Genomic DNA, 14,163 nt, shown 5'->3' on the forward strand with positions numbered 1-14,163 from the left:
TTAAAAAAGGGTTAAAAGCACCTGAATCGTTTTTCAGCTGCTTCGGAAGCGCTGCTCATTAATTCCAATGGGCAGAGGAGGTCTGGGTGTATAAAATGCTCCTAAACCGCTCCAAAAAGATGCTGCTTGCAAGACTTTTTCCAACGCTCTGCAAGCACACCGCTCCAATGTGAACGCACTTGGGCTTTCCCACTGGGGTGGCAGGGGAGGTAGTTTTCAGGCGCTATTTCTAGCGGTAAAACGCCTGAAAACTGCCCCGGTGTGAAAGGGGCATTTAGCATTTGATAGTATGTTCGAATCATCTTGGCAGGCTTTGACTTTTTGCAGTACCGTATAATGAAAGACTGTCATTGCTATTTAAAGCTGAGCAATTCTCTGCAATACTTGCCTCTCCTTCAAAGGTCGGATGACCCTCACCAGCTCTAGCATCTTCTACTCGGTTTCTTCTGGGTACCAAAAAATTGGGTATTTATAATGTGTTTTTTGTGCGCTAAAATTTATTTAAGTGTATTATTATTTTTTATTAATTTTTTTAGGAAAACTTGAATTTGAAATCTTCATTTCTGGACCCTCGTGGTCGCTTTATTCTCCTGAACTGTGACCACATGAACACGTCTTTCACTTTAGCGAATGTGTATGCCCCCAACTCAGGTCAGATTGGGTTTCTTGAGGGTTTTTTTGAAAAACTTGCGGCCTTCTCCCAACCCTTCATGATCATTGGAGGAGATTTCAATTTGTGTATGTCCCCCTGTAAGGATAGATTTTCTTTGCTCCATAAAACTCCCCCTGGACAGGCACAAAAATCTTCTGCCTCATTTCGAAGGACAATTAGAGCTCATAACTTGTTTGACGCTTGGAGAGTAAAACATCCGATCGCTAGACAATTTACCTTTTTCTCACCCTCATGCAAATTATACACGAGATTAGATCACTTTTTCATTACCGCTCCACTGTTGTCTTATTTAACTGACTCTAATGTTCACCCGATTACATGGTCAGATCATGCGCCCATCTCACTCGAGCTCCTCCTGTCTGCACCATCTCGAACATGTCACTGGCGTCTCAATGAGTCCCTTCTTAATACCCCTGCTGTTCACCTACACTTACAACACCAACTATCCGAATTTTTTCAACTTAACGAGGGCTCGGTGTCTGAGGTCTCTACCCTGTGGGAAGCTCACAAGGCCTTTTTTAGGGGTGAATGCATTGCCGCTGGATCTCGCCTTAAGAGAGATCGTGCTCTTCAACGCACGACTCTATTAGCCGACTTAACTAAAGCTGAGAGGATTCTTCTTAGTTTTCCCACGGTGGACCGCCTCCGCATTGTGACCTCCCTGAGAAACCGTATCAAATCCTTAGACTTGAACAGAATTGATAAATCTATGCTCTGGTCGAAGCAAAAGTTTTATGAATTCGCTAACAAACCTCACAGAATGTTAGTCAATAGGTTAAAGCCTCGCCCCCATGCCTCTTTACCTGATTTAATTTCCCAGCCAGACGGAATCCCCACTTATTGCCCCCAGGGTATGACAAAAATTTTTGGACAATTTTACCAAGACCTATACAACTGTCTATCTAAGGACTCTGAATCCCAGTTCTCTCAGGAGAAATTTGACGCTTTTGTTGACACTCTTAATCTTCCCAAATTATCCCCAGGTGACCGTTCTGGACTTAATGCACATATCACTGCTGAGGAGATTTCCAGAGTCATTAAAGAACTTCCATCTCATAAATCCCCAGGCCCTGATGGACTCCCTTACTCCTATTATAAGAAATTTCTCCCAGAATTACTGCCCCATATGGTATCTTTATTTGCATCCCTGTTAAAAGGGACTGTACCCTGCACTCAATTCCTACATGCATATATAACGGTCATCCCGAAACCGGATAAAGACCCATCAATTCCTGACAACTACCGCCCTATAGCTCTTTTAAACTCCGACTATAAAATATTCACAAAAATATTGGCAAACAGACTCTCCCTTCTTCTTCCATCTTTGATACATAGGGATCAGGTGGGTTTTGTGCCTACTAGACACGCAGGGGATAATACAAGACGAACCATTGATCTTATTGACCTTCTGACCAAGACTGGGAGACCTGCTATCGTGTTGAGCTTAGATGCACAAAAAGCTTTTGACCGTCTAAATTGGTCCTTTATGTTTGCCACCTTGACAAAATATGGTTTTTCAGGCCCATTTATGCAGGCCTTAAAGGCGTTGTACTCCATACCCACTTCCCAGGTTCGATTGGCTTCCTACGTCTCATCGCCATTCCCCTTGAGTAACGGTACGAGACAGGGTTGTCCCCTGTCTCCTCTTTTATTTATTTTAAGTCTGGAGCCCTTGGCTGCGGCTATTAGATCCCATCCAGATATAAGGGGGGTGGCGCTGAGACAGGAGGAGTACAAACTCTCACTCTTTGCGGATGACATATTGCTAACAATCACTCGCCCACATATCTCCCTTCCTTCCCTCCACATTACTCTAGACTTATTTAGTAGCCTCTCCGGTTTTAAGATTAACTCAACCAAAACAGAGGCCCTCCCTATAAATATCCCGGCGGATGCACTCGCCTCTCTGCAAAGTAATTTCAATTATCGCTGGTGCAACCAATCTCTGAAATATTTAGGGGTACGTCTGTCCAACCTTTATTCTACCCTATACCAGGTTAATTTCCCTCCTTTATTTATTGAAATAGGTAGATTACTGAAATTGTGGACGAAGCTTCCGTTGTCTCTCATCGGAAGGATAAATGTCCTCAAAATGTCTATACTCCCTAAACTATTGTACTTCTTTGAAACTCTTCCCGTACAGATTCCCATGACCCAACTGAAAGCATTACATAGGAACTTTTTAAACTTTATCTGGAATAACACCTCCCATAGAATAACCAGCTCAGTCCTCATGGCCCCCCGCTCACAGGGTGGCTTAGGTGCTCCCGATATAGTCAAGTACTATTATGCCACTCACTTAAAAGCTATAACCTCATGGACATCTAGATTTGCCCCAAACAGATGGTCTGAAATAGAGATGGGAATTACAGTCCCTGCCCATCCGTGCTCATTGTTGTGGCCCTCATCCGACAAATCCTTTGCTCATATACGAAAGGTCTGTCTGAATCCGATGCTATTTACTCTCTTAATTTGGAAACGCTGTTCTAGTAAATTTTCTTTATCGTCCCCTTGCCCACCCCTAATAAATATCCTCTTTAACCCTGAAATTCCTGATAGCCTATCCTACGACTCAATGTTACCCTGGACCCATGCAAACATATTTCAACTTCGTCACCTAGTGCACCCAATAACGCGTACATTATTATCTTTCACAGACCTACAATCAAAACATAATATCCCGAAAACCCTTTTTTATTCCTTCCTACAGATTAGACATTTCTTCGCTTCCCGGTCCCCCAAACTGACCCTTAACGTCCCTACTGACTTCGAACTGATATGTTCTAGAGGACCTCACGAACTTCACCAAATTTCCACTATCTACAAAATTTTACATTCAGCCTCTCCCCTCTCTGAAAATACTCACTCATACATGAGGAGATGGTCCCACATATTGTGCAAGCCCATCACATTGACAGAGTGGAGACGAATTTGGGACGCTTCCTCTAGAGCCTCTAGATGTGTAGCTCAGAAAGAAACTACATATAAAATACTTATGTTCTGGTACAGAACCCCTGAATTTTTAGCAGCACATAAGTTGTCCCCGCACAGCCAATGCTGGAGATGTGGTTCCTCTGTAGGTACACACCTCCACATCTTTTGGGATTGTCCGGTAATTACTCCCTTTTGGTCACAAGTCCATAATCTCCTGGTGAAAGTTCTAGAAATAGACGTGCCCTTTCAGCCTTTACATATGTTATTGGGCTTACCACTCCCGAAAATCCCAAAAAATCTTGGCAAACTAATGACGTTTCTTTTACTGGCAGCCAAACGTGTCATACCTCAACGCTGGAGAGCTACCTCCCCTCCCACTTTTGCACAATTTTTATCGACAGTTGCGGACATTAGAAGAATGGAACGTCTTACAGCGGTTATAGATGACTCTTTACCCAAATTCGAAGCTATCTGGGAGAGATGGGATTCTTCTGAATTTAACACGGAGCCTCATTCCACTCTACCATAGCTGCATACCCATTGCCCCTACAGTTTTGTATAGGAGATGTCCCCCTTTTTATTTTATTGTATTTCTTTTCTCCCCCCTTCTTTCTCTACATAGGTCAGAGATTGTTTGATATATCCTTCTGCTCAGCAGAGCCATGATAAGTTGTTCATGTTGAACTCACCACTTATTTTCAATTTTATGGTATAACTAACTTGTATACAACCAGATTTGTCTGTGTCCTGTTATAAATGTGACTGTATATTCCTCGCATTTTTTTTTCATCATTCAAATGTCTGGATTTTGTGATTACTTTGTCTGATTTGAAAATCTATAAATAAACAATTTAAAAAAAAAAAAAGAAAACTTGAATTTGATAAACCGCTGCACAAATATCATGTGACCTAAAAAATTGCAACAACCATTTTGTTCTTCAGGGACTTTTCTTTCAGAAAATATGTAATCCCTGGAGATTCCAAGTCCTTTTCCAGCACAAATAATGCTGATTTTTACATGTATAAGAGAAATGTTAGAATTGGTCCGGTAGGGAAGTGGATTGCCCATCATCTTTTCTCAGTCAGTACCATTAGTGTACAATGTAAAGATTGCTTATTCTTTTTTTTTTTTCATTCTTAAAGAGGACTTCCCCATCCTCTTTAGAAAACTGCAATAATCTGTGAAATGGTGTACCTAAAAAAAGAAAAAGGACACTTGCATATGTCCATGCTGCCTCTTTCCCCTTCAGTCATTTTCAGACTGCCTCTGCATTGCCTGTGCCCAAACCACCATTTAAAAAATGTCATACCCTGGCTTGCAGTATTTCATGACTGTACATATGCAAGGTGGAGCGTTTTTAAGTCATGCACTACTTCTCCCCAAACAACATTACATTCATCTGTTAAAAAAAAAACTTCTCCCACCTCCAAGGAAGAACATATTTTTTTTTTTAAGCCAATTTAGTGTAAAGTTGTATGTCGCATGACTCCATGCGTTTCTTATCGCATGTACACGGTACAACAGTATGGTGACCTTGCAGATTAGATATGATATCTCTCTGAAAGCACTGATAAGGTTTCCTTCCATCCTACCCATCTGTACAATCAGAACTACATCATCAGTTCCCTTAGGGAAACCAGAAGGTGAACACAAAAAGGTGAGTAAATTTACTTTAAGCGGAGGTCCACCCATTTTTGTATTTATTAACAGACAGCAGCTACAAAAAGTGTAGCTGCTGACTTTTAATAAATACACACTTGCCTGTCCCACGGTCCAGCGATGCGGCCGCCCAAACTTTCCCTCGTCTCCCTCTCCTCTCCGCAGCGCCGGCATTACTACTGTGGGCACCCGGCTGTGACATCTTGTGGCTTCATAGCCAGGTGCGAGTCACGCTGCACGTCCTGAGTGGCCAGGCAATCTTCTGGAACTTGTGAAGATTGCTGGGAGGGAGGGGGAGAGGAGGAGTCACCTAGGAAGCCCGGAGCGGAAGTGTGAGAGGGGCATCTGTGAAAATTAGGTACTCGATCCCCCCCCCCCCCCAAAAAAAAAATTACATGCCAAATGTGTTATGTCACGGGGGTCAAGAGTGCTTAAAGCAGAAGTTTAATTTTTGGGTGGAACTCCGTGGTTGTAAAGCCACTTTGTTATGATCACAAAATCCCCACTGTTCTATAATGGTATGTGCCCCACTGTATGTGTTTTATTAAAAAAAAATGCAGATTTCTACCTTATTTCAGAGCACCCCCCGAGATCACATAAGTGCTCCCCTCTCTCCTCTGCCAGTCTGACAGCTACAGTGGGAGGGGCTGGTAACTCCTGCTGGCATCAGTCGGGAGGAGAGAGCGGGGTAGTCACATGAGCACCAGGTGGCGCTCTGAAATGAGGTAGAAATCAGGATATTTTTTTTATGAAAGTCACATACAGTGGGGCCACAACATTATTTAACAGAGAGGAATATATGATCATGACACAGTTATGATAACAGCAGGAAGGGAAGGTGCGGAGAGCAGAGCTGCACCTACACAGCTGACAGGCAGGAAGGGAAGGGGCGGAGAGCAGAGCTGCACCTACACAGCTGACAGGCAGGAAGGGAAGGGGCGGAGAGCAGAGCTGCACCTACACAGCTGACAGGCAAGAAGGGAAGGGGCGGAGAGCAGAGCTGCACCTACACAGCTGACAGGCAGGAAGGGAAGGGGCGGAGAGCAGAGCTGCACCTACACAGCTGACAGGCAGGAAGGGAAGGGGCGGAGAGCAGAGCTGCACCTACACAGCTGACAGGCAGGAAGGGAAGGGGCGGAGAGCAGAGCTGCACCTACACAGCTGACAGGCAGGAAGGGAAGGGGCGGAGAGCAGAGCTGCACCTACACAGCTGACAGGCAGGAAGGGAAGGGGCGGAGAGCAGAGCTGCACCTACACAGCTGACAGGCAGGAAGGGAAGGGGCGGAGAGCAGAGCTGCACCTACACAGCTGACAGGCAGGAAGGGAAGGGGCGGAGAGCAGAGCTGCACCTACACAGCTGACAGGCAGGAATGGAAGGGGCGGAGAGCAGAGCTGAACCTACACAGCTGACAGGAAGGCGGGGGAGCAGAAGAGAGCTGCGAATGACGGAGGCAGGTAAACTGACCACAGTGTCAGGGCTCAGTTTACAGGGGGGAGGGCAGAACCAGGCAGGATCAGCCAGGTATTTTAGATTATAAAGGGGGCCAAATTACACAACACTGTGCTGTTAGGCCCCTTTCACATTGAGGAGTTTTTCAGGCGGTACAGCGCTAAAAATAGCGCTGCTATCCCGCCTGAAAAACTCCTTCACTGCAGACTCAATGTGAAAGCCCGAGGGCTTTCACACTGAGGCGATGCGCTGGCGGGAGACAAAAAAAATCTCCTGTCAGCAGCATCTTTGGAGCGGCATGTATACCGCTCCTTCCCATTGAAAACAATGGGAAACCGCGGCAATACTGCCCGCAATGCGCCTCTATAGAGGCGCATTGCGGGCGGTATTAACCCTTTATCGGCTGCTAGCGGGGGTTAATACCGCACCGCTATCGGCTGATTCCCGCCGCAATCCCTGCGGTAATCCCTGCGGTATAGCGCCTCTATTTTTATGGTCGTTATACCGCCACCGCGGCTCCCGCCCCAGTCTGAAAGGGGCCTTATTTATGCTTTAAGGGAACATGATCAATTATATATTTTTAATATTTTTTAGGGTTACAAACACTTGAAGTAAAAAAAAAAAAAAAGTGTTTTAGCAAAAGAAGGAATGTCTGCTTTAATACCTTGTTCTGCATCGTTTAGTCAGTAATTTTGGGAGTTTCTGTCCAAAGGCGTTATTTACCTGTGTTTTGAAACAACCCATCAAGAGCAGATTCCCATTTACCTCATTGCTACTATATAGACGGCAACTTGGAGGCTGCATTTGACCTGCAGGTATTTTCTCTTAATGCAAGCAAGTCTTATTGGAAATGTATTGCATTGCAGGTATAGCAGATCAAATGCAGCCTCTTTATTACATTCAAATGCATGCTTTCCAGCTGCACTGTGTTTGATTGTAAAAGCCTTTGTTTGATAATCCCTGTGTCTACATGCCCAGTGAGTGGAAAACTATACTAAATGATGTCACACTATTAAAAATAAAAACATATTTGTCACAAGACAGGTTCAAATGATTCAACGACTGTAGAGAAGTCGGTGTAATTTTAAAATAGAACCTGAATAGTGGTTAATAGACTGAATTCTCAACACTAAACTTTCCATGCTGGGTGAGAGTACTTTTTTTAATAGTACTGCAAAAATAAGATTGTTACACATATTCTGGGTATTCAATCCAGATACAGTATTAAATCGAATATATTTTGGTCCTCGTAACAAAACTTCCACCTTCCACTTCTTGCAGGCTTTTATACAAAGCCTAAGCAACGCACTTTACAATCTTCTTTAGATACAAAAACGTTCTAACATGAGAGTCTGTCTGAATGAATGTAAATTTAATAGAAAAAGTTCTTGATGAAACAAATTACCGTATTTATCGGTGTAACTGTATAACACGCACAGGTGTATAACACGCACCCTAACTTTAAGAGGGAAGTTTCAAGGAAAAAATGGTCCACAGCCCCCTGCGTATAACACGCAGGCACAGTTTTCCCTCTATTTTCAGGGTAAAAAAGTGAGTGTTATACGCCAATAAATACAGTATACAGAGATTGTCCAATACGATTGTAATGTGTGTGACCATCTTTAAATTATATCTGTAATTTGAAAATATGTCTTTCAGGGTAAAAAGGATGTATCCCAGATTTTCAACAATATCTTGAGAAGACAGATTGGCACTCGTTGCCCAACTGTGGAATATATCAGTTCCCACCAACATATACTTTTTATACTACTTAAAGGGTAAGTGTAAAGCAAATTTAATTTAGATGAGTTTGCCTGACTTACAATGTGTCTGACTTTACAATACAGCATGTTGTCATCTAATACCTTACCACACGCCAGTGCCAAGAATCTGAAGTGCTCTCATTGGCAGTTCATACGTATTTGTGAAGCTCTTTATATAAAAATGTCAGGACAGGGGTCAGTAGGGCAGAGGTAGAGTAAACAGTTTGTAGGGCAATGTACAGAGGCCATTCATTTTGAAGGGAGAAGAACAGGGGTCAGCTGAGTGGAGGACAATGGGTAAGAAGTAAGTGAGGCACAGGTTAGTAGTAGATGAGGGAGAGTTCAGAGGTAAGTAATAACTGAGGCAGAGTTCAGCGATCAGTAGTGACACAGAGGACAGATTTTTACCTAACAGTGGGAGAGGCTTAAAGGGGGATGATTAAAGCGGAGGTCCACCCTAAAAATTACCTAAAGGGCTCCTAAAAATGTGAAAAAATAAAAACATTTTTTTATATGCTTGCCAGAAATGGCTGTTACTAGGCAGATTGTCCTAATCTGCCACTTCCTATTCTGCGATAGTCTTCTCCTCCTCGCTTTGTCTTCTGGGGAATTGGGTGTGCTGTCTTCTGGGACCTGTGTGTGTCCCAGAAGACAGTCGGTCATTCACAAAGCGCCGCACGACTCGCGCATTCACAGTAGGAAACGGGCAGCGGAGCCGCAAGGCTCCACTACCTGTTTCCCCTAGAACGAATGGTGGCGCCGGCACCCGATCCGATGGACATATCGGCCTCGGGGGGCTGACATCACGGGCACCCTGGACAGGTAAGTTTGCTTATTAAAAGTCAGCAGCTACAGTGTTTGTAGCTGCTGACTTTAAAAAACAAAAACAATTTCAGCTGGAACACCGCTTTAAATACTCCTCTCTGATAAGCATAAACCTTAGAATGAAGGATCCATCGATCATCAAGGGTTTACAACCACTTTAAGGAGAGGGAAATGTATCCCCATTCGTCTGTTTTTAGCAGATTGGGTCAAATGCCGATGGGTGTTGGCAGATACGTGTTCGCTGACTTCTGCTTCTGCCCCATAATAAGCAATGAGTGGTCTGATCGGGTCTGCCTGAAAAAACAGACAGGCGGACCTAATTGGTCCCCTGGTGTGAAAGGGGCCTAACACTATAGCAGGGGTAGGCAACCTGGGGCCATCCAGCTGTTGCAAAACTACAAGTCCCATCATGCCTCTGGGAGTAATTGTAACTGTCAGCCTTGCAATGCCTCATGGAAAATGTAGTTCCACAACAGCTGGATGACTACTGGTTGCTTACCCCTGCTCTATCGTTTTCCACTTCTCTTCTTCATAAAAGGTTGTGTAGAGAGATGAGGTGAACGGAGCATGTTGGGGACTGACTAGTCAAATTTGCAAATTAAAGTGGAGCTATGCCCATCCCTGCATAAATTAAAAGCCAGCAGCTACACATACTGCAGCTGCTGACTTTTAATAAATGGACACTTGCCTGTACTGGAGTCCAGCAATGTCGACACCGCAGCTGATGTTTCCATCTGCTTTCGGATGCTGCCGCCACCATTGCAGGTAAGGGAACCCGGCAGTGTAGCCTTACGGCTTTGTGTCGAGAACCCTACTGCGCATTTGCGAGGCTCCGTTCTTCTCACCAACTGGATCGTTGGTGAGGGGAAAGAGGAGGAGTGTGCCAAGCTGCTGGCATAATTCGCTGGCGTAATTCGCTGCCGCAAGAACTCCCGGAAGTGGGGACAGGAGACCTGTCGAAAACAGATATCCTCTTCCCTCTCCCCTCCGAAAGGTTCCAAATGTGGCACTGGAGGGGGGAAGGAGACAAATGAGCAGAAGTTCCACTTTTGGATGGAACTCCGCTTTAATAAAAAAGAAAAAGAAAAACGCCACAAATAAGCAGTTAAATACTTTTTGTGCCTTTTACCTTTTTTTAGTTTGGTGACAGGGCCTCTTTTTAATAAGGTTGAAATAAAACCGTTCAACCCCTGCAACTTTGTTCCAAACTCCTGTCAGTTTTTCCATACTGTTAGTAAACAAGTTGTGAGTGTGTGTGTTTTTTTATACATATATATATATATATATATTATATAATGTACCCCATACCCATTCACCTAGGGTTGGGGGGCCAGGATCTGGGGGCCCCCTTGTTAAAGGTGGCTTTTAGATTCCGATAAGCCCCTGCCCGCAGAATCAACAACCAATGGCAAGAGTTGTCGGGAAGAGGCCCTTGTTATCATCAACAATAGAGACAAGGTGCTTCGGGTGGGGGGCATAGGGCCCCCCTTGTCCCGAAGCACCCCCCCCCCTAACTTTTTTATATTTTGGTGAGGTTCCCCTTCAAGATACTCCCACAACATGTCGCACAGCAATCATCTTGATCTGACTTCTGGTGCGGCTTCTTTTCAAATCAATGGGCTCCCATAGGGAGCTAGCACAGCTAAACGTGCAGTAACGCCAGTGCAAAATGCAGATAAAATCGTGTTTTTAACTACGTTTTTTTCCTGGCATCAGTACTAGCTTAATAGCAAAATTTTTTAAACGCCCGTTGGCATGAGGCCTTAAGGTAAAGTTTCCCATCCCTTTTATTAAAGTGATACTCAACACACACTGTTTATGTTTTAAGTTACATTGTCCCATTTCTGTATATGTATGATGACACTGTAATTATTTAAATAAATGAAAAATGGAAGTACCTTTTTCCTAATCAATATAAAGCTGTCACATGATCCAGATCTTCCCCAACCTGTCTGCAGGGACACATAAGCAGAAGGAGCTTTTTTTAGTCCTCTGTTGCTTGTCACATGTTCACAATAAAAAACATCCTTTGGCATACATACGGTAGTAAAAATAAATAATATCTATAAGCTTATTTAAGCAGTTGTAAAGGTAAAAAATAGCTTCCTTTACCTTAGTGCAGTCTTCCTTCACTTACCTCATTATTTGATTTTACTTCTAAATGTTTTTATTTCTTCTGAGAAATCCTCACTTCCTGTTCTTCTGTCTGTAACTCCACACACTAATGGGAGGCTTTCTCCCTGGTGTGGAGTGTCGTGCTCGCCCCCTCCCTTGGACTACAGGAGAGTCAGGACACTCTCTACGTTGCAGATAGAGAAAAAAGCTGTGTGTTAGTGGGCGTCCTGACTCTCCTGTTGTCCAAAAGACGGGGCGAGCATGGCACTCCACACCAGGGAGAAAGCCTTGCATTACTGTGTGGAGTTACAGACAGAAGAACAGGAAGTGAGGATTTCTCAGCAGAAATAAGGACATTTTAAAACCAAAATCGACAGATGAGGTAAGTGAAGGAGGACTGCACTAAGGTAAAGGATGCTATTTAGGAAAACAAATTTTTACCTTTACAACCCCTTTAAATGGTCATACAAGTATGTATTTGAAATCAAATCTTTTTATTTATTTTTTGGCAATAACGTGTAATATCCCGCCCCCATTGTGTTTAGCTGGTTCGTGGGCTGTCATTTACCACTGTGTTTACATCCACATGGGCTACTCAGATGTGATAGAGAGGAAATGCTCACCATAGAAACTCACTTAAAACTGAGCATGTGCAGAGCTGCCAACACTGCTCTGCAAAAGGACTTGGACAGAAGGGGAGATGGAGAGCAGCAGAATCAACAAGTTTTTTTGCCAAATCCAGAAATCAAATCCCATAGCGCAGTGATGGCAAACCTTTTTGGGCCTGAGTGCCCAAACCGCGTCGCAAAACCAACTTATTTCTTTCAAAGTGCCAACACAGAATTAAACCTGCCAGCGTCTCTGTACAGAGGATGGGACTGATCATCCCTCTTATTTAACCCCAAAGGACCAAAAATGTACGTTTCAGCCAAATTTGTTCAGAATGCAGGGTTCAGAAATGCGTTGTACTCAGAATACACTGTGTGACATACACTGACCTACCCGACACATACACAGTACAGTGATTTAAGGTAGATATTAAGTCAAAAAACATTTCACCCCCTCCCCCAATTATTTTTTCCCTTATAGACGCTGGGCGGGCTAGAGAGAGAGAGAGATTTGTAAAGCGCAACACATGCGAACTGAATCGCCTCTGGGCGCTGTATCCATTTCATGGCTGCAGGAGGAGGGAGGGTTACAGCAACACGGATTGGCTGAGAGGCGGTGGTGGGCGGAGCAAATATTAGAAGCGTAGATCGGATCATTTCGGCAGCTGGCCGCTGATTGGTGGGGTGCAGTGTGGATGGGCTGTGCTTCTATGATTGGATTGGCGTGCGTACGCCAACCCCGGCGCCTATTTATTGATAGTTTTTTTATGATGTGAGTTTAGTGACACCTTAAGTGGCACACGCTAAACCTTACCCAAATTTCTTATGCCCTTTTTATACATTGGTGGTAAAAACCTGAGCACATATTCGAGATATGGCCTAAGAAGTTATTTCTACAAAAGTAGTATTGTATCGTTGCATCATAATGGTTTGCCCGTCTTTGTGTTGGTATGAATAATTTCCTAGTAGGTGTGGGTGATTGCGTAGTAGTGATTTCCATGATTTCCAGCACAGTGCACAGACAAGGTAATGAAGAACTGCAAATCCAAATCTGCAAAGGAATTTTTTTTTTGTTGCCATTGTTATGAGAAGGGGCTGGGTGAGATTATTTTCCTATAGAACCTTTCTTTTATCGTTTGCTGTAGGCTGAAACGTCACAAGACCTTTTTATTCCTCAAGGCACATCTGAAAAGCAAACACAGTGTGCTTTTCACTCTATAGGTTTTTAAGATTTCTTTTGTGTCTGTAGTTCTCTGAACTGCTTTACACGATCGGTCTCTGACTCTGTTTCACTCTTCAATTTTCTCACATGTGGTAAATGCATCCTGAAAGGTTGGAGGTGCCGAGATCATCATTGTCTGTCATAAATGGACCATAAAAGTGGCTTGTTCTATTTTTGGTACAGGCGGCTCTGGGGAAAATGTCAATATGTTCTCATAGCACGTTTGTTAGGAAGATCAATGATCTCTCTGATTAGAACCATCCATGTAACAAACACTGCCAGAGGACAGGTACATCAATGAAAGGTCTACTGTAGGTCACAGGACACTGGCTTCTGTATCAGTTTCAGTTTGTTTTAGTTTTTTTAATAGTATCTTTGTCGGCTGGAGCTGCTGCACAAAAGTCAACTGTTTTATAGCTATAATATTTAAATGATCAATTGAATATTTTTTCGTCCAATACCAGACGCTAAGCTTGCTTGTGAGGACTAAGGCCTGGTTCACACTAGTGCGATTTTTAGGTGTGACTTGAAGCACACAGAATCGCATGACAAAGGAAATACCATTGATTTCAATGGATCCCATTCACATCAATGCAACGCAACTGCGATGTGACTTTGGGGAGGTACTTGTGCTGATTTGGTGCAATGCAGCATGGGTTTGTGTCCCATAGACTTCAATGGAGATGTACCAAAAACACATGTAGTCTACATGTGTTTTTTTGGTGTGTTTTACCTGTGATTTGTGTGGGTTGTTAATAAGACGACACCCGCCAGCTTCCTAACAACCAGTGACGTATCCCTGCTCTGATAGCAGGGATGAGTCATTAGTTAAGGAGCCAGCAACCGCCAGCATCCTAACAACCAGTGACTCATCTCTGCTGTCAGCTGGGAGATTCCTTGTAAATAAATAAAC

General features: G+C 43.7%; 1 protein-coding gene across 4 annotated transcripts in view; it reads left to right on the forward strand.

Annotated features, from left to right (window-relative positions):
• Nucleotides 1-14,163, forward strand: part of CAB39L (calcium binding protein 39 like) — a 178,448-nt gene that overhangs the window by 95,219 nt on the left and 69,066 nt on the right. For all 4 annotated transcript variants that reach the window (XM_040340314.1, XM_040340315.1, XM_040340317.1 and 1 more), the window contains one exon: nucleotides 8,377-8,495. In XM_040340314.1, coding sequence (XP_040196248.1) covers nucleotides 8,377-8,495 — 119 coding nt within the window. The remainder of the gene's footprint in view (nucleotides 1-8,376; nucleotides 8,496-14,163) is intronic.

The sequence above is a fragment of the Rana temporaria genome, chromosome 2, assembly GCF_905171775.1.
Source record: "Rana temporaria chromosome 2, aRanTem1.1, whole genome shotgun sequence".
NCBI lineage: Eukaryota > Metazoa > Chordata > Amphibia > Anura > Ranidae > Rana > Rana temporaria.